The sequence below is a fragment of the Ceratotherium simum genome, chromosome 7 (assembly GCF_057802395.1).
Source record: "Ceratotherium simum simum isolate JZ-2026a chromosome 7, ASM5780239v1, whole genome shotgun sequence".
Lineage (NCBI taxonomy): Eukaryota > Metazoa > Chordata > Mammalia > Perissodactyla > Rhinocerotidae > Ceratotherium > Ceratotherium simum.
Window position 1 is genome coordinate 33,960,422 of NC_141906.1, and position 26,383 is coordinate 33,986,804.

General features: G+C 36.8%; 2 protein-coding genes across 3 annotated transcripts in view; both read right to left on the reverse strand.

Annotated features, from left to right (window-relative positions):
* RSF1 (remodeling and spacing factor 1) overlaps positions 1-26,383 on the reverse strand; it is a 150,686-nt gene that overhangs the window by 96,698 nt on the left and 27,605 nt on the right. For both annotated transcript variants that reach the window (XM_087433499.1, XM_004434034.3), the window contains exon 2: positions 5,628-5,719. In XM_087433499.1, the coding sequence (XP_087289625.1) occupies positions 5,628-5,719 (92 nt within the window). The remainder of the gene's footprint in view (positions 1-5,627; positions 5,720-26,383) is intronic.
* Positions 8,913-9,878, reverse strand: LOC147916642 (large ribosomal subunit protein eL6). Its single transcript, XM_087433498.1, has one exon. It carries the CDS (start codon positions 9,855-9,857, stop codon positions 8,991-8,993), a length of 867 nt encoding a protein of 288 aa, XP_087289624.1. The 5' UTR covers positions 9,858-9,878; the 3' UTR covers positions 8,913-8,990.

Sequence of the window (26,383 nt, forward strand, 5' to 3'; positions counted from 1 at the left end):
CAGCTAGGCCACATTCAGATTCCTAACACACAAAAACTGTGAGATGATCAATGTTCAATGTTCATTATTTTAAGCTGCTATGTTTTGGGGTGATTTGTCATGAAAGCATCAGATTAACTAATACAAAGGTGAAGAAATGAGTATGAGTGGCAGCTGAAGGGAAATAAAGAGTTAAGGGAGAGTTTATAGTTCTTTAATAAAATAGTAGAGAGTTTAGCATGTCAAAAAGGATAAGGGAAAAATATGCATCTATACATGGGTGTGTGTGTGTGTGTGTGTATAAATTTTACTTATAGAGTATCAAAGTCTTAAAAATCAGAAAAAAGGACAGTAAATATAAATATGAAATTAGCAAATCTCAATAAATACCTAAGTAGAAAAATTATTTTTTAATATTGAAGAAGGACCTAAAATATGTTAAATGAGGCCATAAAACAAATATCAACAAAACTAATGGGATCAAAATCATACAAAGTATGTTCTCCTACATAATGGAATGAAATTAGAAATCAGTTAACAGGAAAAAATTGGAGAAATTCATAAATATGTGGATATTAAACAACATAATATTAAACAACCAAGGTGTCAAAGAAGAAATCACAAGGGAAAAGAGAAACTACTTTGAGATGAATGAAAATGAAATCCAACATACCAATTTATGGACTGAAGCGAAAGCAGGGATTAGATGGAATATAATATCTGAAAATGCCTATGTTAAAAAAGAGGAAGATCTAAAATTATTAACCTAAACTTCCACCTTAAGATACTAGAGAAGAGCACACTAAACCCAAAGCAAGTAGAAGGAAGAAAATAATCAAATAGAAAAACAATAGAGAAATTCAACAAAACCAGAAGTTGGTTCTTAAAAAGATCAACGCAATTGACAAACCTCTAGCTACACTGACCAAGAAAAAAACAGAACACTCGAATTAGTAAAATGAGGAAAGAAAGAGGGGACATTACTACTGAATTTACATAAAAAGGATTATAAGTGAATACTATGAACAACTACGCCAATAAACTAGATAAGCTAGATAAAATGGACAATTTCCTAGAAAAACACAAACTACTGAAATTGATTCAAGGAAAAATATAAATATGAATAGACCTATGACAAATAAAAAGATTGAGTAAAGAAACAAAACAACTTTCCAACAAAGAAAGGCCAAAGCCCAGATGACTTCACTGCTAAATTCTAATAAATATTTGAAGAATTAACACTAATACTTTACAAACACTTGTAAAAAAATAAAAGAGGGGAAAACACTAACTACTCATCCTATGAGGCCAGTATTACCCAGATGCCAAAACCACACAAACACATCTCATGAAAACAGACAATTATCCCTTATGCATATAGGCACAAAAATCTTCAAAAATAAATTAACAAACCAAATCTAGCAACATATAGAAAGAATTATGGACCAGGACCAAGTGGGATTGATTGCAGGATTGCAAGGTTTCAACATATAAAAACTAATCAATGTAATACACCATATTAATAGAATAAAGGACAGAATATACATGGTTATCTCAATAGATGCAAAAAAAACCATTTGACAAAATCCAACAACTTTCATGATAAAAATACTCAATAAACTAGGAAAAGAAGAGAATTTCCTCAACCTGAAAAAGGATCCATGAAAACCTCTTGGCTAACATCACACTAAATGCTGAAAGACTGAAAATTTTCTCCCTAGAATCAGGAACATGATGAGGATGTCTGTTCTCACCATTTCTATTCAACAGTGTACGAGAGGTCCTAGTGAGAGCAACTATGCAAGAAAAAGAAAGAGCATCCAGATTGGAAAGGCGAAAGTTAAAAGCATTTATGTTTGCAGAAGACACCATCTTGTATATAGAAAATCCTAAGAATCCACAAAAACCTATTTGAGCTAATAAACGGGTTTGGCAAAGTTGCAAGATACAAGACCAATATACAAAAATTAGATATATTCCTACACACTAGCAATGAATGATCTGAAAATGATATTAAGAAAACAATTCCATTTACAACAGCATCAAAAACAACAAAATACTAAGGAATAAGTTGAACAAAAGAAGTGTAAGACTGGACTCAGAAAACTACAAAACATTTTTGAAAGAAATTAAAAATCTAAATATTTTGAAGACATCCTATTTTCATGGATCAAAAGATTTACTTTTGTTAAGAAGCCAATACTCCCCAAATTTATCTACATATTACACACAATCCCTATCCAAATCCCAGCTGGCATTTTTGCAAAAATTGACAAGCTGATCCTCAAACTCATAAGTAAATAAAAGTGGTGCAGAATAGCCAAAACAGTCTTGTAAAAGATGAACAATTTCAAAATTTACCACAAAGCTACAGTAATCAAGACAATATGGTACCTGAATAAATAACAACATATAACTCAAGAGAATAAAGACTTCAGAAATAAACCCTCACATTTATGGTCAACTGACTTTCTACAAGGATGTCAAGGCAATCCAAAGGGGGAAAGAATAGTCTTTTCAAAAAATGGTAATGCAACAATTGGATATCCACATGCCAAAGAATGTAGCTGGACCCCTATCTCACAGCACATACAAAAATAAACTTAAAATGAATCATAGATCTAATGTAAGAGCTAAAACTACAAAAATTTTAGAAGAAAATATAGGATTAAATTTTCATGACCTTGGGTTGGGCAATGGTTTCTCATATATGACACCAAAGCACTAGCCACAAAAGAAAAAAATAAATTGGACTTCACCAAAATTAAAACTTTCATGCATCAAGGGACATTACACAGCAAGTGAAAAGACAACACACAGAATGGGAGAAAATATTTGCAAATCATATGGCTGGTAAGGGTCTAGTATCCAGAATAGACAAAGAACTCTTAAAACTCAACAACGAAAAAACAATAAAAAAATGGACAAGGATATAAACATTTTTCCAAAGAAGATATACAAAGACCAACAAGCACATGTAAAGAATGCTCAACATCATTTAGTCATAAGGCAAACGCAAATCAAAACCACAATGAGGTAACACTTTACACCCACTAGGACGGTTAAAATCAACCAATCTATTAATATAATAAGGGTTGATGAGGAGGGATGTGGAAAATTTGTACCCTCACGCACTTCTAGTGGAAATGTAAAATGGTGCAGCTGCTTTGGAAATAGTCTGGCAGCTCCTATAGAATTATGCTTATGACCCAGCAATTCTACTCTAGATATATACTCAAAAGAAATGAAATCATATGTCTATCCAAAAACCTGTATACAAATGTTCATAGTAGCACTATTCACAATAGCCAAAAAATGGAAACAAGCCAAATATCATAAACTGATAAGTGGATAAATAAAATGTGATATTATCCATACAATGGAATATTATTCAGGCATAAAAAGGAACAAACTTCTGATATATGCTACAACATGGATGAACCCTGAAATCATTACTCTAAGTAAAAGAAGTCAGATACAACTGCCCACACATTCTATGATTCTATTTATACGAAAAATCCAGAATAGGTAAATCCATAGAGTCAGAAAATAGATTAGTGGGGCCGGCCCGGTGGCGCAAGTGGTTAAGTGCACGAGCTCTGCTGCAGCAGGCCGGGGTTCGCTGGTTCGGATCCCGGGCGCACACCGACACATCGCTTGTCGAGCCATGCTGTGGCGGAATCCCATATAAAGTGGAGGAAGATGGGCATGGATGTTAGCCCAGGGCCAGTCTTCCTCAGCAAAAAAAGAGGAGGATTGGCAGATGTTAGCACAGGGCTGATCTCACAAAAAAAAAAAAAAAAAAGGAAAGAAAATAGATTAGTGGTCACTAAGGACTTGGGGCGGGGGCAGGGGTGGGACTGCTACTGGGTATGAGGTTTCTTTTTGGGGAGATGAAATGTTCTGCTTTAGACAGTGCATGATGGTTGTACAACCTTGTGAATATACTGAAAAACACTGAATTGTATACTTTCAAAGGGCAAATTTTTTATTATGTGAATCTATCTCAATTTTTAAAAACTGAGCTAGAACCTGTGGTTGTGACCATAAAATTAAAGGGGTTTATGAAGTGATCTCATCCCATTTCTCACATTTTATGAAGAAACTGAGATATAAGGGGCAAAGTAGATTATCCATGGTCCTCAAGTTTGTTAATAGCAGAGCTGGGATTAGTACACAAGATATTGCTACCTCAATTCTCAGAACATGTAAAAAAACAAAAAAACAACCTCACTTTAATAAATGGATTTATTCACAAGAAACTACACCCTTTAAAATGTTATGTTAAAATCAGTGTCCCGAACCTCAATAAAATAACTGAAAAAGAATGAAAAAAAGAAAAGGAAAAATAAAATGAGTGTCCTGAAATTCAAGTATCTTTTTAAGCTCTAGAACCTTGATTCTTAATCATTAATAAATATTTTGTTAAAAGCAAAACAGAAACTTCACTGGTATTTTAAAAAGCACTTTGAATAGTTAAAAATTTACTCATTTATCATTCCCAGTTTAATATATTTCAGAGATTTAATTAAACATTAGTTAATCAGGCTTTTAGAAAATCACATAGCATCAAAGTTTTCAAATGCTGAGCCAACTCTGCAGTGCTTCAAACTCGTGCAAAAATATTGGAACATATTTCACATTGGGTTTTTCAAAAGTTAAGACACTCCTACCATTGAGAGTTCAGGGTCTCTACTTGAATCTGGGCAGAATTGTGGCTGCTTCAACCAACAGAGTATAGTAAAAGTGACCTTTCCAAATACCTGACCCAGAGAATCAGTGAGCTGATTAAAATGATTATTGTTTTATGTCACTTAATTTGGAGTGGTGTGTTTTACAGCAAAGATAACTGGAACAGCATATGTGATTTTCATAATAAAACAAGCAACTCTTGTTCCCTGATGGTTCCTCTTTTCACAGCACTTTATAATCACACACATTCCTCCTCCCCAAAAAAGGCAGATATGAAAATACAGGTATCTATAAACATACATATTTTTTAAAAGAAGACAATAAAATTACATAGTTTTTCAATCACCTAAAAATACAACCTAATATTCTAGTATGTTAAAATTGTGTGGCTCTCAAAGTTTGGATGCAATTCCAAACAATTTTTCCTGAATGGTCTTGCCTGTAATAGGGTTTACCCTAAAGCAATCATTTTCTCATTACCCAGCTTGTTCTCATTAAGGATAGGTTTGGCCCTCTTGATAACCTAGAAGTCTCTCATATTGACCTAAAGGTCTCTGCACACCTCACCTTGTAAGTAAGAGACAAATTCTGGTTCTGCCTACACGTGCTGTGTGCTCTCAAGGAAAACCAACAACTTTCTTGGGTCTTATCTGTATCTTACTTGATTTGGTTGAGATGATTTTAAGGATTAAATGAGAGAAGACATGAAAGGTCTTGAGCACAGTGTTAGGCACAAGAGAGACATAACACTTCCAAAATCTAACTTTAGAACTCAAGACTATTGCTTAGTAGCTGCAAAAGAGAATCACATACTGACAGTAATCATATGGATTTCTGAGTCACATTCTACAACTTTTAGTAGACTATTTTAAAAGTTAAGCATATTATGAAACATAACATCAATTTATGCTACAGTAATATTTCAGTAATAGAAAAGGTAATTTACAAATTTGTACCTTGATCAAATATTTCTCCCATCTGTCTGCTGTAACAGATTTGCCAATCTTCCTCATCAACTTCAAATGGAGCTCCACCAATTCTTTTGGTACTTCAAAGCAAGAAAAAATAATGTTAGCCAGCGAAATAAAACATTTATCAACATTTAAGATTATAAAAAAATGAACTTTCCCCAATGCTGAATACTTTTTCAAGATAGATAACATTCATTTTAGCTATCAGTTAGACCTCTCAATCAGAAAAGACTAAACAGGGGCCAGCCCAGTGGCGCAGTGGTTAAGTGCGCGCACTCCGCTGCGGCGGCCGGGGCTCACAGGTTCGGATTCCAGGTGCCCATGACACATCACGCCATGTTGTGGCGGCGTCCCATATAAAGGAGAAGAAGATGAGCACGGACGTTAGCCCAGGGCCGGTCTACCTCAGCAACAACAGGAGGATTGGCAACAGATGTTAGCTCAGGGCTGGTCTTCTACACACACACACAACACACACACACACACACACACACACACAACTAGGGCAAGAAATAACTGAAAACCACTTTCTTAAAGATGAGGAGGAATATTCACGTTTTCTTTCAAAACACCATCAAGTAAGAGTGAACTCTAACATAAACAGCAGACTTCTGGGTGATAATGATGTGTCAGCGTAGGTTCATCAACTGTAACCAATGTTGATGTGTCAGTGTAGGTTCATCAACTGTAACCAATGTACCACGGTGGTGGTGGTGCGCAGATGCTGGCGAGGCTGTGCATGTGTGGGAAAAGAGAGTCTATGTGAACTCTCTATACCTTGTGCTTAATTTTTCTGTGAATCTAAAACTGCTCTAAAACATAAAGTCTATAAAAAAAAAATCAAGTGCTTAACTATACAACTAAAATTTCTACTCTGTTTCTCAAAAGACATAATTGGTTTCTTTACTGAGATTGCAGACCAAGACATAGATTCACAGAATTAGAAAGGAAATCAAGGAATATAAATGCCAAGTTGATGGATATATCAGAAATACAGGCTAATGGTTTTCAAATTGTTTCAGGAAACTATTCTTGCAATCTAGCCCTTATTTAACGTGCTCAACTCCTCTATAGCATCCCTATAGATATTTGCTTGAGAACCTCCAGGGATAGAAAATTTACTTACCTTCAAAAGTTCTGATTATTAGAAAGTTACCCTAACAAGAAGTCAAAATCTGCCTTCGTACACCTTCCTCCTCTGGTTTTTGCTCTTAATCTCTAGTTTCAAAGACAATACTTTTGGGACGGCCCCGTGGCTTAGCGGTTAAGTGCTTGTGCTCTGTTACTGGCAGCCCAGGTTCGGATCCCGGGCGCGCACCAATGCACCGCTTCTCCAGCCATGCTGAGGTCACGTCCCACATACAGCAACTAGAAGGATGTGCAACTATGACATACAACTATCTACTGGGGCTTTGGGGGAAAAAAAGGAGGAGGATTGGCAATAGATGTTAGCTCAGAGCCGGTCTTCCTCAGCAAAAAGAGGAGGATTAGCACGGATGTTAGCTCAGGGCTGATCTTCCTCACACACACACAAAAAAGACAATACTTTCAATTCCTCTCCTACTAGAACCTTCAAATATTTGAAGATTGCTATATCTTCCCTCAGGTTCTCTATTCTAACTGTAAACAACCAAAGTTCCCTCAAATATCCCTTGGGCATGATCTGATTATGTTAATTATATTAATTAGACATGAGGGAAATAAGACATGCACATGCCTGTCAAATTTAGCATTTCCCAAATACCAAATACCACTAGTAACCTAAGAGAAATTATAGGTATACTATCTAAAAAGGTTCTATAATCAAATATATTAGGAAAATGCCAGATGAAAACAAAAAGTCGTTTTTTCACCACAGAACTTCTTGAAGCCTTTATTGATTGGTCTTATGTGCACTGTGAATATCCAACACAGGGATACAATCTGCAGCATTCTATAACATATTTGATCATGGAATCTTTTTTTGTGAAACACACCATATCTTGTAGGATACAAGTGCTCCAAAAAACAAGTTGGGAAATGATAGAGTAATTTTTTTCAGTCATTCTTTCAGATTTTTTATTGTCTACTAAAGCTACTTCTAACTTGAAATGACCCTCAAGTATAAAAATATATTTACCCATTCAACAAATTTCTGTGGGTCCATTATTAGTAAGCAAGAAATCGTCTCTGCCCTTAATGAGCTTACTTAAGCGAGTCTTCTTAGAGGGGTAGACAGTGGGTGAGCTGGAGGTAAGGGGGAACAGCATAGGAGGAGTGAGTATAGACAAGTAAATAAGACAATTATACTAAGCCAAGACCTGAAGCATGGGATTGAGTGTGGAGTGGAGAAAAGCCGGGAACGACATCGCTTACAGAAGTAACAGCAGATGCAAAAGGCTGAAAAACAAAGTGATTGTGGAACTGGAGGAATGGACACAGAAAAACAGCATAATCATGAAGAGCCTTATGAGGCCAGGCTAAGAAGTTTACATTTTATTTAAAAGTTTTGGGCCGGCCCCGTGGCTTAGTGGTTAGGTACACGCGCTCCGCTGCTGGTGGCCCGGGTTCAGATCCCGGGCACGCACCGACGCACCGCTTCTCCGGCCATGCTGAGGCCGCGTCCCACGTACAGCAACTAGAAGGATGTGCAGCTATGACATACAACCATCTACTGGGGCTTTGGGGGGAAAATAAATAAATAAATAAAATCTTTAAATAAATAAATAAAAGTTTAGGCAAGAGAGTGCTCTGCAATTCAGAAAGATCTCAATGACTGAATTGTAGGAAAACAGACTGCTTTTATTTGCTTGTTTGTTTTAGGAGGTGGGGTGCAGGGCAGAGATTACATGTAAATTCAGGAAAATATCAATCCAGAAAGATGAGAGTAACCTGAACTAAGGTAGAGGTTGTACAGAGAGAAGTGGGAAAATCTGAGAAATGTTTAGGAAACAAACAATAAAATTTAGTGATTGACTGGTTATGCAAAGTGACAGAGAGAGAGTCCAGAAAACCTGAGGCACTGGCTTAGACAACTGAGTAGACGCCAATGACAATACAGTAGGATGAAAAAGCCCTGGGCTCAATTCTCAGCTCCACCACTTAATACAAGGAGCCCATGATTCCGGTCAAGTTCTTTAAACACTGAATCTCAAATTCCTCATCTATAATAAAGGGTTGTATCGTCTATCTTACAGTTTTACAACTGCAAGACATTATATAAAGCTAAAACACCTTTATTTTTACTTCTTTGGTGATACTTGCGGAACCAAGGTCAGTTTCAGCGGCTCCTTTTCTTCTTTTTTTTTTTTTTTTTTTTTTTTTTTTTTTTTGATGGATCAGTATTTAATTAGGTTCTTTGTGAGACATTCAGAACACCAGTTTGTGAGGATAAACTCCATTTGTGAGAGCGAACACAGAGCGGAGGTAGCCCTGGAGCTGAGGAACGGCTTTGATTTTTGGCAGAATTTGTGAGTCCACAGCTTTCTGATCAACTTTGCGCTGCTCTGTAATCTCGTATTTCTCCTTCTCCGTGTCGAAGATCTCACCCTCCTGGTGCCTGGGCTTACGCAGCTTCTTCTTCTTGAAGTAAGCATCAGTCAGGTGTTTTGGGATTTTCACACCACTGATATCAATTTTGGTGGAGGTGGCGATGACAAATTTCTGGTGTGTTCTACGCAGAGGAACTCTATTGAGGACCAGAGGTCCAGTCACAAGTAGCAAGCCACTGCTCAGCTGCTTCAGGAAAACCACCCTCTTGCCTCTGTGGCGCCCAGTGAGGATGATCAGAATGGTCCCAGGAGTGATGCTAGCTCGCAGTTTTCTCACATGCTGGCTGAAGGGTTTTTTGCCGTGGCTCAAAAGCTTTCGAGGCACGTCTTCAGTAGGATAATACCTAGGCATTTTGCGAAGTTTAACCACTCGGGTACCACCATTCTTGTCACCTCCAACTGGTTTTGTGACAGTAGCAAGGACCTTCTCCTTCTTTTTCTTTTCAATCCTGGACTTAGCTGCTGAATACTTCCTCTTGTACATGGCCTTTCGGGAATACATAGCCGACCGGGAGTACCTTCCAATTCCTCTGACTAGGACAGGGTTTCGGCTGCAGTGGGGCTTCCCCTTCTTAGGCGTCTTGGCCTTGAGGTTACCCTTCTTCACCTTGCCACCAGCATTAGCCTTCTTAGCTTCAGGTTTCTTCTCCTTAGGAGCCGGGTTCTCAGCTTTTTCACCCGCCATCTTGCAAGATGGGAAAGAGGACTAAGGCTACGACTTCCGGTCTATAAGCCGGCTCCTTTTCTTCTTTCCCCAAACAGTAGACTCGATGATTCAAGACTTCTTGAATCTTGCATTCCTACATCTCAAACCTGCTCTCTATGTCCCCCAGTTCCTCTAAGATATTACTGTACCTTCTTACTTCAGAAAAATAGCTACAGACAATCTCCTGTAACCAAGCCAATCTTCCAAAATGCTGCTCTGATGTCAGTTCCAAGTTCATAAATATCTTTTATGGCTCCTAAATACCCATATAAACTCATCCAGATTTCTAAGCCTAGCCTCAGAGTCCCTCTCTCTCTCAGTTCTACAATGTAATCCTTGATTCAAATCATTCTAGCTTGTTCACTACCCACTAAGCATACCCAGTCCACTACCTATCTGGGCTTTCTTCAGACCCTCCAACTTACTGTTTTCTGCCCACTTGAATCATATTCATCTTTTAATGTCTGGTCAATAAAAAGTCCCAAAAGTCTCTGTGATAGTTTTCTGATGATTCCAGCAACATCTTTGTCCTTGGAACGCCCATAGTATTCATACTGTCTTGTTATCTAGTAGTCTACTTATACTGTCTACTTATTTAGTAGTCAGCTAAAAGCTTTACACCAGTGTTTTATGCATGTCCTCCATATCATATAGATATATGAAATCACAAAAAATTTTGTACAATTGGTGCTATTTTTAAAAATCCAAGAGGACAAAAATAAATATATATAATAAATGCTTTTCATCCCACTTTCCAAATGTAGCCGTTGATTTAGGCATGTAGAAACAGATTACATATTACTTGATTTGCTTCTTAGAGCACTGGCTCTTGCATGGACTGTCCAATCGAAATATTTAAGATGAGCCAAATAATTTCAAATTTTATAGTTCATTCATAAGAGTAAAAAAGAGGTCAAAATTAATTTTAATAATATATTTTATTTAACACTATATATCCCATTATTTCAAGATACAATCAGTATTCAAAATTTCAGATATTTTACTTTTGTTTACATGATAGTTATTTTTAATTGAGGTATAATTGACATATAACATTATATTAGTTTCAGATGTACAACATGATTCAATATTTGTATACATTGCAAAATGATCACCACAATAAGTCTAGTTAACATCCGTCATCTTACATAGTTACAAAAATTTTGTCTTGTGATGAGAACTTTTAAGACCTACTCTTTTAGCAACTTTCAAATATGCAATATAGTATAGTATATTAACTGTAGTCACCATTTGTACATTACATTGCCAAGAGTTATTTATTTTATAACTGGGAATTTGTGCCTTCTGACTCCCCCTTTATCCATTTTACATCATTTTTTTTGTACTACATATTCAAAACAATGTGCATTTTATACTTAAAGCACATCTCAATTCACACTAGCCACATTTCAAGTGCTCAAGAGCCACATAAGGCTATTGGCTACTGTACTGGAACATATAGAGCTGGCATATTTAAAACTACAATTTATAACCCACGATTTAAAACTGAGGAACTAAACTTTTAATTTTATTTATTTTTAATTAATTTAAATTTAAATAGCCACACATGGCAAGTGCCTATGATTCTGGACAGTGCAGCTGTAAATTATCAATCATATTTTTAAAACATGATCCTTTTCCAAAACATGCACTGACAACCTGTAAATTCACTTATTTATCCCCTGGAACATTTTCGAAGTACTCTCATTTTCAGAACTTTAGGTAATTATTAACTTCATTCTAAAGAATTATCTATTAACCAACTTCACGTCATTCTGAAAAATAATAGGTTTTGTTCCAATTAAACCAAGATCTCTCTACCTTTTCACATGATAGATTTGATATATAACCTTTAACAGACCCGTTTCGTTCACAAGGCCTCAGGAGATGAAAGATTCTGAAGGAGAAGAAAAGGTCAGGGGCTGTGTGAATTCACGAAGGGTTGCCAGGATGATGCATGTATGAAGCGGCAGAAAGTGGTAGAATCCCAGACTGCACTACTGATCCAATCACCCAAAGATTCTCTATATGTTGACATTTTTCTAAGCATCTATCCAGCACCAAGCCTTAAGAATGCTGCTGCTTCTGCAATTCTAGTCTTGTTACTCACGATTCTGCTTTTTGAATGGCAGAAATTTACAGGAGCTCACAATAACTAAGTGACATAATTCTTCTCATTTCTCAGTAAAGTCTTTTACTTAAACTTCCTCTAGCTTATAAGCAGAGATACACTTAGAGTCACAAAAACAGTAGATTTTATGGATTGATAAAAGAACACTGATTTCAGACACAGTGAGAGAAAGATAAGCATACAATAAGCTTTTCCTTACTGCCCAGTTGTTCTAAACTCTGTTAGGGGAGCACAGTTTTAGCAATAATGAAAACAGTCCCAGAGCCCACTTGATCCTTGAAATAACTGTCTGTATTTATATATCTTATCTTCAAAGAGTTCATTTAATCAACCATCCTAAAGTTTTCTGAAAAGCAAAGAAATGGCTCACAATTATGAACTGTAACTTAGGCCACTATCTGAAAAGCTATACTTCAGAGATGCCAGGTAAGTATAATATAAATAATCGCTCAACTCAGCTTATTACCGTTTCGGAAAAAAATAAATCCAACAGTTGTTTTGCAGGCAGGGAAACCATGCGGTATCTGCTTTTCTACTTTAGGCTTTTTGAGTTTCATTTAGAATCATATTCACAATATGAAACACACCAAACATGGCTTAGATTATTTCAGAATCAAAACTGTGAAAATGTCGGGGCCAGCCCGGTGGGGTAGCGCTTAAGGGCGCACGCTCTGCTTCAGCAGCCGGGGTTCGCGGGTTCGGATCCCAGACGCACAGGCACACCAACGCACTGCTAGTCAAGCCACGCTGTGGCGGCATCCCATATAAAGTAGAGGGAGATGGGCACGGATGTTAGCCCAGGGCCAGTCTTCCTCAGCAAAAAAGAAGAGGATTGGCATCGGATCTGGGCTGATCTTCCTCACACACACACAAAAAACCTGTGAAAATGTCTGTGCAGCAAATAAAGTAATCTGTGTACGGTTGTCCCTCAGTATCCGTGGGCGATTGCTTCCCGGAACCCTACGGATACCAAAATCCACAGATGATCAAGTCCCTTATATAAAATGGCGTAGTATTTGCATATAACCTATATACATCCTCCTGTAGTCTTTAAATCATCTCTAGAGTACTTATATTACCGAATACAATGTAAATGCTATGTAAATAGTTGTAATACTGTATTGCGTAGGGAATAATGACAAGAAAAAAGTAGTCTCATTTTCAGAACATTAGGTAATTAGGTATGTTCTGTACAGACGCAACCACTGTAGGCCTTTAGATCCACAGTTGGTTGAATCCACGGATGCAGATACACAGGGACAACTGTACCACAAATATAAGCACGACTGGACACTGTGATAACCAGCAATTCAGCACTCCTTCCTGAAGGAGAAGGTAGATGTTTCTTCATGGAAAGGAAAGACCTCTGGGTAAGATGATGTGAGCCTCCCTCACATCAGACAGTCTTTAAAGGGTTACTCTTTCCTTATACTTAAGGAACAGCATCCTGGCAGAGGGAGGCAAAGGGATGACCCTATTTCCCTACTCTCTTTTCTCTCTACTCAATTTAATAATCAGGGGTGGGGGGAAAGACCCAAAACAAATTTAAAAAGGAAGAAATAGTGAAGCGACAGTATTTAAGGAAGAGGAGGGATTCTTCCCCCAACATGTTTATCCCCAATAATTTCAAAGCTAGTGAAAACCTGAAAGACCAGCACACCCTTCACCTAGATGCACCAATTGCTAACATCTTAGGGAAACATTTTACATAAGGTAAAACCATCAGGGAAAGATCTCTAACAAAGATGAACCATAAAGAAGCAGTCAACCAAGCCAATGAAGAGAAGAACATGCCAGGCACAAGGAAACGCCAGCAGAAAAGTCCTGAGGCGGGCTAGCCCGGTGGCGCAAGTGGTTGGGTGCACGCGCTCTGCTGCGGCGGCCCAGTGTTCACCAGTTCGGATCCCGGGCGCACACCGAGGCATTGCTTGTCAGGCCATGCTGTGGCGGCGTCCTATATGAAGTAGAGGAATGGGCACGGATGTTAGCCCAGGGCCAGTCTTCCTCAGGAAAAAAAAGAGGAGGACTGGCAGATGTCAGCTCAGGGCTGACCTTCCTCACAGGAAAAAAGAAAAGAAAAGAAAAGAAGAGTCCTGAGGCAACTAAAAGCTTCCATTCCAGTGTAGCTGGAAAGAAGAAAGGGTAGAGGATGCTGCTTGTAGAAGTAATCACAAGTCAAATCTTATAAAGCCTTGGGGCCCATGTAAAGAGTTAAGATTTTATTCTAAGTGTAACAAGAACTCAAGGGAGGAATTTAGGAAAGGTTTCATGGTCTGATTTAAAATTTTGAAAGACCATTCTGTGTCTATGATCTGCTTCAAAATAATCTAGGGGGCAGGGGTGGATGGGGTTATAGACGAAACAAAATTAAACAATTGTGCTAAAGTTGGGTGATGGGCACCTGAAAGTTCATTACACAACTTTTTACTTTTGAATGTTTCATATTTTCCATAATTTAAAAAGGTGTGGAGATCACTTTGGTTGCTCTAAGAGGAATGAATTGGAGGGGGACAAATACAACTAATTAGGAGGCTACTGCCATACTTCAGGCAAGAGATAATGATGGCTTGGACTAAGGTTGTGGCACTACAGATGCAGTGAAGTGCCTTGACGGAAAACTGCAAAATCTAGAAATTTTCTAAATTTCTAAAAAATTTTCTAACAAGCACTGTCACCAATCTTAATCTGAGGAAGTGACTACTATATATCTGCCTTGTACGTGAGCCCTATTAATTTGTTCAGTTTTTAAAGCAGAAACCACAACTTTTTGTTTAATCACTATCATAATTTAGAAAGGCAAAATATACACATAGACATTTAATAAAAGTCCAATTTATTTGTACCATGTCTTAGTTCACTCAGAAGCCTGCAGTTAGTATTTCAACTAAGTATTCTTAAAAACTATTATATGTGTATTATGAAAAGCACTAGACAGAGTCAGGAGAAAGGTGCAAACCTCAGTAATTTTCTCATCCATAAATAGAATTGTACCAGATGATCTAAAGTCCTCCAGCTCTAATATTCAGTGTCTACGTCTAGATATTGAAGCAGGTATTTATTTATCTTATAATAACACAACAGTCAATCATGGGATCTTAGAATTTGTGAAGTGAAAGTAATGATCTAATTCACACTTTCTGATAGACTAGAAAACTTAGCAACTAAAACATGATGTGAACTGCCCAAGAGCAAACAGAGGCAAAGCAAGAGCTCAGACCTCTGGCCTTCTAATCCAGGGCTCTTTCTAATGTTTCTTTAAGTATCAAATGGACAGAGGACTAGTTCAGAAGACCTAACTAGTCAATGAAGCTACTCTTTCTGCACAGCTCCATATCTGCGTTTTGATCTTGGGTTGCTCCTGCCTATCCACTCTGACGCATTATCCATTTCTAAAGTGTAATCTAGCTAATAATTGCTGTGGCAACAGAAAGACTAACGTTACTTCTCTCAATTCATTCTTTCTTTTTTTCAATACCTTTATTGAGATGTAATTCACATATACAATTCATCCATTTAAAGTAGACAAATCAATGGGTTTTGGTATATTACATGATTAATTTTTTAATTCTGGTAATATACATGTAACAAAATTTGCCATTTTAACCATTTTTAAGCATACATTCCAGTGGCATTAATTACACTCACAATGCTGTGCAATCATTACCACTATTTTCCAATCCATTCTTATAAAGGTAAAAGTTTTGAAAGAGTCACTCCACTTCCAAATTGCTTTCTGGAAAATTTTTAATTATAAAAGCAAAGTTCACTATAGCATATATTTCCAATGTGGGCAATACTGCCCCCAAGGGGACAAAAACTGGTCCTTGAGGGGAGCAAAAAATCTCAGATAATGGTTTATGGTTCTCCACAGCTTAACCCTGTCTGACAAAATCTTATTTTTTAGGATTTAATTTCTCTTGCTAGAGACAAATTAATTTAAAATTAAATTAAAATTTTCTCTTTAGGGGTGTGATCATGAAAAAAAGGGTTGAGAAATACTGTGCTTTAGAATTCAAAAGCAAGCACTGTTACTCAAAACATAAAACACTACCTTAGATAATGCTCACCCTGCAAGAGACTATATCCTACTGAAACCCAAGCCAAGTTGCAAATGCCTAGCTACCCCACAAGAACTGATTTTATCCATAATGTTACACAAAATAATGGAAAAATTAACTTGCAATTTTAATATTTAAGGAAAGCAGAAAATCAAGCACACTAGCTAAAAAATTGTTTTAAATTCACCCCCAATGCTGATAATTAAGAGAAAACAAGAACCAAATATAAACAGGAAAAGAGAAAGAAAAGACAGGTAGGTTCTTTGACATCATACAGTCTTAATTATCTTTATAGTCTCACTTTGTAATTATTTATCATCTATCTCCTCTTCCTCCTCTCTCATCCTTAGATGTAAGCTCCATGAAGGTAAGGGCCAGATCCATCTGCCTTTCTCATCACTGTATTCCCAGCACAGTTCCTGGTTCATTCAACTATTTGATGAACTAGAATAGGGACAAGAAAAAAATTAGAAGGAAAGCAACAGGGAGAGAGGGAGAGGAAAGTAAAAAAAAAAAAAAGTTCTGCAGACAGCTATAAAAAATGAGAGTTCCTGTAGATGCAAAAAAGAAATTACCTGAACTAACAGTATGCAGGAAGGTGATGAGGAAGATAAGATGAAAAAGATGGCAAAAGTGTTTTGGGTTTCAGTGCACTGTGTGAACCATCAGGTGATACCACTAACCAAAGACAACTTTGCAGTTTTTTTGTTTTTTTTTTCCCTCCCTTTTGAGGAGAGGGATGGGAGAAGTGAATGCACCCATGGACATTTGAATATAGGAGTAAATAATGAAGTCCATATATTCAACTAAAGAAATACCTATATAGTAATTTCCTCACACCTCTACAAAGTGCCAGGCTTCCATCCTCATCATGTCGGTCCCATAGTATTTAAAAACTTGAACAGCACACTAGAAGATGCCTTTATGATTCAAAACCATGATTTTAGGTGTTATGAAATCAGTTTGATGTTTCTTTTAAAGACAATTCTGCAGAACTATGACCTTAAATTAACAGAACTCCATTTCTTTATGAAATTTGTACTGTCTTTATGCCTTGCTAACAAATGATCAAATCATACTTTTAATCAACAGTCATTTGACAAGCAAAGATAACTAGATCAGTAACATACTATATCATATTACAGTTTCCTGAAATCTTGGCAGAAAGCATAACAAAATGGGTTCATTGTAATTTCTACAGTTACTTCAGTAAATGAGAAAATGTATATGAAAACACTTTATATACCGTAAAGCAATACACAAACCAAAGTTACTGTTATTCACCACCAGATGGTGATCATGTCTTATTTAAGGCAAAATGCTGACACCTTATTAGGAGGCCAGTCAGCTGACTGCTAAAAATGATCAATAAGCAAACAAGGGTGTCTGAATAAAATGTTGGTGATTTTTAAGTAGTTCAATTGAAATATCAATAAAACACAAGCAATAAAAGGTTCTATCTGAAGACTTCTTTAAAAAAAAAAAGATTTTATTTATTTATTTTTTCCCCCCAAAGCCCCAGTAGATAGTTGTGTGTCATAGCTGCACATCCTTCTAGTTGCTGTATGTGGGACGCGGCCTCAGCATGGCCGGAGAAGCAGCGCGTCGGTGCGAGCCCGGGATCCGAACCCGGGTCGCCAGCAGTGGAGCGCGCTCACTTAACCACCAAGCCACGGGGCCGGCCCTATCTGAAGACTTCTAAAGAAATTGATTTGTTCATGTGAACATTTGATAAATCTAGAATTTAAGGAAAAAGAAAACAGTACACATGTTTCTGGCAGTCTTATATTAGTTATTTAACAATTCATATCACCCTGAACTTCTTTAACTGCAGACAGAGAAATTTCTACTCAGCAAAATGGTAATACTAAACGTTTTAGAAAAAAACAAAAACATAACCAAAAAACCTTTACTATGAAAATGCTGAAACAAACCCTAAAATTTAAATTAGTATAATAAAATCCATAAACTCATCACCACACGTCAACAATGATCAACATATGACTGTGAGACTTCTTCCATCCCAACGTGTTATTTTAAAGCAAATTCCAGATATCATAATTTCATCCATAAATATTTGACTGTGTTTCTCTAAGGAATAAGGACTCCTTTAAAATAACCATAATACTATTATTACCACCTAAAAATTAATAATTACTTAATGTCGTAGAATTTCCAGCCAATTAAACAATTTTTAAATATCTTCAATTAACCAAAAAATGAAATTATATTTTGTTACCTCTGTGAGAGATGCTGGCAGCACCTTACCTTTATCCCCTCAACACTTCTGATTCCAGTGCAGGCCAACCTGCAAGCATGTGCAAATCTTTGGATGAGGGTTTTTCCCGACTACAGGGCAGGGGAATTAACCGTTCCTGGGAGCAGCCCTCAACCAGTCACTGACAAAAGCTCCTTTGACCCTTGGCTGGGATAAATCTGAGATATGATCTGTACTGTCTCTCAGAGCTCAACAGGAGGATTCAGCCTCAGTTGCCTATAAAGTAATTTACTTGATAACACATCCTGTACTGGCTTTTTCCCCCTTCCCAGTCTCCCTTACCCCTCCTTTATTAGTGCTTCCTGGCATCACTTTCTAAATAAACTTCTTGCACTCACATTTTTGTCTCAGGGTCTACTTCTTGGGGAATGCAACATAAGACAACCTCTTAGTTTTTTAAATAAAAGCTACAGACATCCTAAGAAAATTCAAACCAAAATTTCTGCAAATATGTCCAAAGAGTTTACAAGACAACACAAAGGCATAGAAATATCCCCCCCCTTTTTTTTTTTGTGAGGAAGGTTAGCCCTGAGCTAACATCCGTGCCCATCTTGCTCTACTTTATATGGGACGCTGCCACAGCATGGCTTGACAAGCGGTGCATCGGTGCATGCCCGGGATCTCAACCTGCGAACCCTGGGCCGCCAAAGCAGAGCGTGCACACTTAACTGCTACGGCACCAGGCCAGCCCCACAAACATCCCATTTTAAAGAACTCTTTCTCCTACAGTTTCAGAATAGTTGAGATCTTAATGACGTTTCTGAAAGTGTTCCACTGAGATTGTTCAGTTATGTTGAAAAACTAACATCCCCATCCCTCCCTCCTCACTGTTGGCGAAGCAGCATCATTATCTCAATACTTCGTTCTTGCATGCATAAAATCTAACCTAATTGAAAACGAGACAAGTGTTGGCTTAAGCTTATACACTTTAAAGAAAACCAAATGTTCCTAGAAAGAGTGGTTTTCTAAGACTTGGTCTCTTGAAAAGCCACAAAATGTGAAATTTACAAGTATTTTCATTTATATATGACTTTCAATGGATTTTTTAACTGCTGCTGGCCTCAAACAACAACACAAGTAAGAGTAAGGGACTTGTGGAGATATTTTGAAAATCAACTTGGGGCTATCATGCTAACATGTATCATGCTAATAGTCTGATCAAGTCCCCTCTATCTAACACACACTCCTCCCTTTCCCTTCTGAAAAAACTTCTATGCACTCCGTCTCCATTTGCTCAGCTGTCCCATTTGCTCCAACCCACCTTAATTTGACTTCCATTAAGTTAAATTAAATGGACGCTGTAGTCTTTGTCTTAATTTGGCAGCATGGAACACTAGTCACCACATTTTCTTTCTTGAAACCTGGCCATCCTGTGACACCACTTTTCTGATTTCTGCTCTTAACTTCTTTGCCTTTTTTTGGAAAACTCTGCAGGCCCTAGCTGGCTCTATTTTAGGACTTCATTTCTTTTGTCCCTAAGTTATCTCATCCATCCCTTCACTTCAATTTAGAAATGTTGTCCTATTGTGCTGGTTATGGATATGTTCAGGTAATAGAAAACTTTACCAGAGTAGCTTTACAAATAAGGGATTACTCTTTCTCATATAATAAGAAGTCCAGAGTAACAAGGTGCTAGTTTTGGTTTAGTGGCTCAACAAATCCACCTACTGAACTTCTTAGAATTCCCAAACATTCCATGCTGTTTCTAACCTCCAGATCTTAGCACGTGCAGTACCTTCTATCCTCAACCACCTCTACTCATCCTCAGAGTTGTTTCACTGTTGCTTAGAAAATCATTCTTTTATTATTCTTTTATCTTATCAGGATTAAATGCCCCTGCTGGGTGTCCAAAAATGATTCTACTTATCACATTGTATCATAAATGCCTGTTTGATCACCTTTATCCCACATGAAACAGGCCTGTATCTTCAGCACCTAGGACAGTGCCCAGCACATACCATACATTCACTAAAGACTTGTTCAACGAACAGATGGATGATTTGGACTTAAAAAAAAAACTTTTTCATAAACATGAACTTCTCCCAACCCAAGTAACTAATTGACTAGCAAATGAATAAACAATAATATATGTTTCTTGCTCATACTTAAAGAACCAGATAGAAAAATAGACAACAAATTTCTAAAACCGCTAAAGAAAATGTGTAAAATAGAATATCCATTTTGCCAATATACATTTATGCCACCCAATCAACTACACCCATGCTATCAACTTACAAGTGGCCAATCATAACCCGGATTTTATGTATAAGTAAGCTTCCTAACACAACAAGAGAACAAACTAAGACAAGTCAAAAACAAAACAAAACAAAATGGAAGAGACTATGATTAAATAAACGGTTCCCTTGTGACCACCTTCCCAGTCAGTCAGTCACTCCCAGCCTCAGGCAACCATGGATCCACTTTCTGTCACTATACATTTGTCTTTCCTAGGGTTTCATATAAATGGAATCATACGATATGTACTCATTTTGTCTGGCTTTTTTCACTCAGCATAATGTTTCTGAGATCCGCCCATGTTTTGCATGTATCAGCAGTCTACTTCTTTTTAATGTGAGTAGTATCCCACTGTATGAATATATCTGTTCAGCCAATCATCTAACATTTCTTGTTCTGAAGTCTCCATTTTCTGATATTAGTACAGCTATTCCAGCTTACGATTAATTTTGAGTAGTATGTAATTTTCTATCCTTTTTTTTTAAACCTGTATCTTTATATTTAAAGTGGATTTTTGTAGCATATATATAGTTAGGTCTTACTTTTTTATCCACTCTGACAATCTCTGTCTTTTATTTAATTTTAATTAATTTTAACTTAAATACCAGAGGTGGCTAGGTGACTAGATCGAAGAGAGCAAGTTTAGGCCAAGGGTTAGCAAACTACGGCCCACAGGCAAATGCAGGCTATCACCTGTTTTTGTACAGCTTGTGAAATAAGAACGGTTTTACATTTTTAAAGGGTTGGGGGGAAAATATCAGGAAAAATAGTATTTTGTAACACATGACAATAACACGATATTCAAATTTTATAAAGTTTTAATGGAACACAGCTATACTCATTTATGTAATGTCTATGGATATTTTCATGCTACAATTGTAGAACTGAACAGTTTCAACAGATACTGTATTGACTACAAAGCCTAAAACATTCTTTAATATCTGGCTCTTTTCAAAAAAGAGCTTGCCAAACCCTGATTAAAACTATTTATATTTAATGCAATTATTGATATAATTGGATTTAAATCTACAGTCTTACCACTTGTTTTCTATATAACCCAACATTTCTTTATTCCTTTCTTCCATTTTTTCCTGTCTTCTCTTGGATTAACTGAGCATACTTCAGCATTTCATTTAATATCCACTATTGGCTAATTAGGCATACTTCTTTAATATTTAGTGGTTTGCTCTAGGTTTTACAGTACACATCTTTAACTCAACACAGTGTACCATCAAATGATATTCCCCCACTTCATGTAAAACGTGAACACTTTTTATCCTTACAACACCGTACTTCCATTTCTCTGCTCGCATCCCTAGTACTACAGTTGTCATCCATTTTACTTCCATGTTGTGTTGTAAAACTTACAATACAGATCTTCCTCCACTTACGATGGGGTTACATCCTGATAAACCCATCATAAGTTGAAAATATCATTAGTAAAAAATGCATTTAATACACCTAACCTACCAAACATCATAACTTAGTCTAATCTAAGTATGCTCAGAACACTTACATTAGCCTATGGTTGGGCAAAATCATCAAACGCAAGCCTATTTTATAATAAAGTGTTGAAAATCACAGGTAATTTATTGAATACTGTACTGAAAGTGAAAAACAGAATGGTTGTTTGGGTACAGAATGGTTGTAAGTGTATCAGTTGTTTACCCTTGTGATTGTGTGGCTGACTGGGAGCTGCAGCTCACTGCTGCTGCCCAGCATCACAAGAGAGTCTCTTACTGCGTATTGCTAGCCTGAGAAAAGAGTAAAATTCAAATCTGAATTACAGTTTCTACTGAATGCTTATTGCTTTCGCACCATCATAAAGTTGAAAAATCCTAAGTAGGACCACTGTAAGTCAGAGACCATCTATATATTATGATTTTTGTTTTAAGCAGTCAATTATCTTTTTAAATGACTTTAAAATTAGGGAAAACGTATTTTATATTCACTCACATATTTATCATTTCTTGCACTCTTCATCTCTTTGTCTAGATCCAAGCATTCATCTGATCCATTTTTCTTCCATCTGAAGATGTTTCTTATAGCGCACAACGGCTAGCTAGTAACAAATTCTCTGGTTTTATTTGTCTGAAAAGGTTTTTATTTCACTGCCATGTTCAAAGGATGTCTTCCTGGATATATAAGCATATGGTGACAGTTTTTTTCATTCTTTAAAAATGTTTCATTATCTCCAGGTTTGTACAGTTTCTGACAAGAAGTCTTCCTTGTTTCTCTGTACATAATATGTCTTTTTCTAGGCTGCCTTCAAAATTCTCTCTTTATCACTTTATCAGGTTTTTAGGAACTGGTTATGTCTTGGTAGTCTTGTGTGTGTTTGTCCTGCTTTGGGTTTTTTGAGATTACTGGATCTGTAAATTTTTAACTCATCAAATCTGGAAATTTTTGAGCCATGATTTCTTTTAGTATTTTTGGCTCCATCTTCTTTCTAGGATGTCAAATGCACTTTACTGAGCCTGCTTGGTATTGTCTCATAGACCAATGAGTCATTTGATTTTTTCATTCTCTTTTTCTGCTTCATTTTAAGATAGTCCTTTGCTATATCTTCAAGTTCACTGGTCTGTTCTTCTGCATTGTCCAATCTGCTGTTAAATCCTTTCTGTTAACTTTTTATTTCAGATATTATTATTTTTTAATTCCTAGAAGTTCCATTTTGTTCTTTTTTATATCTTCCATCTCTCTCTGCATTATGTTCATATTTTTCTTTACATTTATTAGTTATGATAGCTATTTTAACATCTTTGCTAGCTCCACCACCTCTATCATTTCTGAATCTGTTTCTTTGAACTGATGTTTCTTTGGACTGATTTTTCTCCTGGTTATGGGTCACACTGGACCTGCTTCTTGGCATGTCTAGTAATTTCTGCTTGGATGTTGGAAAATATCAATGGTACACTATTGTTATTTGCGATCATTCTGCAAAGAGAGTTGGGCTTTGTTTTGGCAGGCATTTGTAGATCTATTTGATCCCTCTGAGGACTTTTCTGTCTTTACTACACAATAAACCCACTGCGCTCTCCATTGAATGCTGTGGGTGCTCCAAAGGACCTTTCACTCTGTCTGGTCAGAGTTAAATGTCTCCTGTGTGAAATCAAGAAGTGTTCTGCTAATAATTCCCTTGATGTTCACTGTAAGGCCTTAGGGAGTTTCACTTTATGCATTCATAACCTAGTATTCAGCAAAAGACTCCAGGTGGGCCATATAGAGATTTCTGGAGTTCTTTTGCCTGCACTGCTCCTTCCTTTTCAGAACCTGGCCATGCAACCTCCAGCTGCCTAAGCCTCTCCAAAATCCAATCTTTGCCTCCTCAACTGAGCGAGGCTTCCAGGCTCTCATTAGGGTCCCACACCCTGCTTCTGCATTCCTAAAGTTGCTTCCTGGCAGGAAGCCATGGTAGTTGTAGAGCTCATCTCCTTTATTTCCTCTCTCTCAGGGATCACAGTCCTATTCTCTCTATGATATAATATCTAAAAGGAGATAGTTCATATATTTTGGTCCAGTGTACTAGCTGTTTATGACAAGAGGGTAAAGACTATTACTCCATCATGGCCAGAGACAGAATTCTTAATTTTTTAAACAAAATTAAAGATGTATCTACTTGGGCAGATCATGTGAACTTAAAGAATAGTGAATTATAAATAGATCTATTTTTTATACATGAACTACCTAGAAAGAAACAATAGATATATCATATAGTGGTTTTTAAAGTTTCCAAAAAAGGAAAAGGGAACTAATATTTGATACTTAAAACAACTTTAGAGATGAATATTATTGTCTCCACTATGAAGAGGCTCAGAAGTTAATAACCTGCCTGGGTCACACAAATACCAAGTGGCAAGGCTAAAATTCTAGCCCAGTTAGCACTAAAGACCATGTTTTTTACTCTACACCACCTTGCTTCCCATTATTTCTCACCACAGATACTACATTTTAAGAGATTTGGTTTACCAAACTGAATTTATTAAAACTTCCTGTGTTTTACTTAGCAAGGTTATTATCAACTATCAATCAGAATATCTGAGAAGCATGAAGAAAAGAAATTATCACACTGAGTTGAGAATATTTCAGATAAAGGCAATGATACAATGTCATTGTTAGCTTATGTGACATTTTGATAAATAAATGTGTATCAAAAATTGGCATTTTAAAGTATTTTAAATGGCTTGTGGATCCTTGGTTATGATTCACTCAAGCCAATAAATCTCTAAGGAACACATATATTTCCTATTTCATGTAAGTAGACATGTTCACCATCTAATGTTGGAGACCACTAGAATGTAAGTTTCATTAAAGTTTTATTGTTCCACTAAAGTTTTACTATGCTAGAAAAGGGTTTTGCATACAGTAAGCACTCAATACACATTTGGGGAATAAAAGGTCCCCATAATTTTAATTCTCTGCAAGTATTAAGATGCAGGAACATTACATCAAGATGTCGGCCTAACCCTCCTGCCCAAATCCCTTAAAATAATACCAAAAAAAAAAAAAGAAAGAAAGAAAGAAAGAAAAGAAAAGAATGGGCTTGTGTTTCAATAAATGTGGAGTAACAGGGACTGTATTTACCTGACTGTCTGAAACAACTAAACAATGGAACAAAATATGTGAAACAATGGCACTCAAGACATTACACAAGAAGCAACAAAAGACAGTGAACAGTGATACACGAAAGATGACAAAGGGGATAAATCTTACAGTTGCCCCAGTGTACTACCTGTATAAAGAGGCGAGGAGGGAGGACCCAGACAAAACATGGCAATTTTCCCATGTCAAAGACATGAAGCTGGGAGTTAAGATGGCAAACTAGAGACATGAACTGGAAGTCATAGAGTAGAGTGACAGAGACGAGAGAGCAGTTTGGAAACCTGCCAACAGTCGCCTCTGAGTCTTCAGCAAAGTAATGATCAGTGCACGTATGTGAGGAAAATACTCAAAATCAGGGTAAGAAACACCCAAAAGGAGCAGAAGGAACAATGCCCGACGGCCACACAGGTATACGAGCAAGCCCTGTTCCCAAGAGTCAGAATGGGAAAGCTCATATTTCAAATAGTATCAGAGCAGGAGTCAGCAAATTACATCCCACAGATCAATCTGGTCCAGCTGCTATTTTTTGTAAACCCCAAGAACTAATAATGGTTTTTACATTATTAAACAGCTGGAAAAAAAAAATCAAAAGGTAGTATTTCATGGTAACTGAAAACTATATGAAATTCAAATTGCAGTGTCCAAGAATAAAGTTCATAACCATGCTCACTCATTTAAATACTCTCTATGGCTGCTTCCACACTACAACAGAAGGGATAGATAGTTGAGACAGAGACTGTATAGCCCACAAAGCCTAAAATATTTACTATCTGACTCTTTAGTGAAAAGTGAGTCTTGTGTCAGTAGAAGAAAATTAACCTTAGAATAAACACATATCTGGTCCCACCTAACAAAGTTTAAAAGTAAGATACTAAATAATCAGTTTCCAAGTAAGTGAATCATGTCGTAGAGCTCAAGAATATTATAGGTATACAAACGTATCTAGCATAGTAAAACTCACAATGTCTAGTATCTAATCAAAATTACCAGACTGAAAAGGAAGCAGAAATATTTAGCCCACAGTGAGAAGAAACACCAATCAAATCTGACCTAGAAGTGACTCAAATAATAGAATAGAAATGGACATTAAAAGTTATTATATGACTATAATCCATATGTGCAAGAAACTAGAGGAAAGACTAAACATGTTGAGTGAAGACATAAATATAAAAAAGACCTAAATGAAAATTCTGGAAAGGAA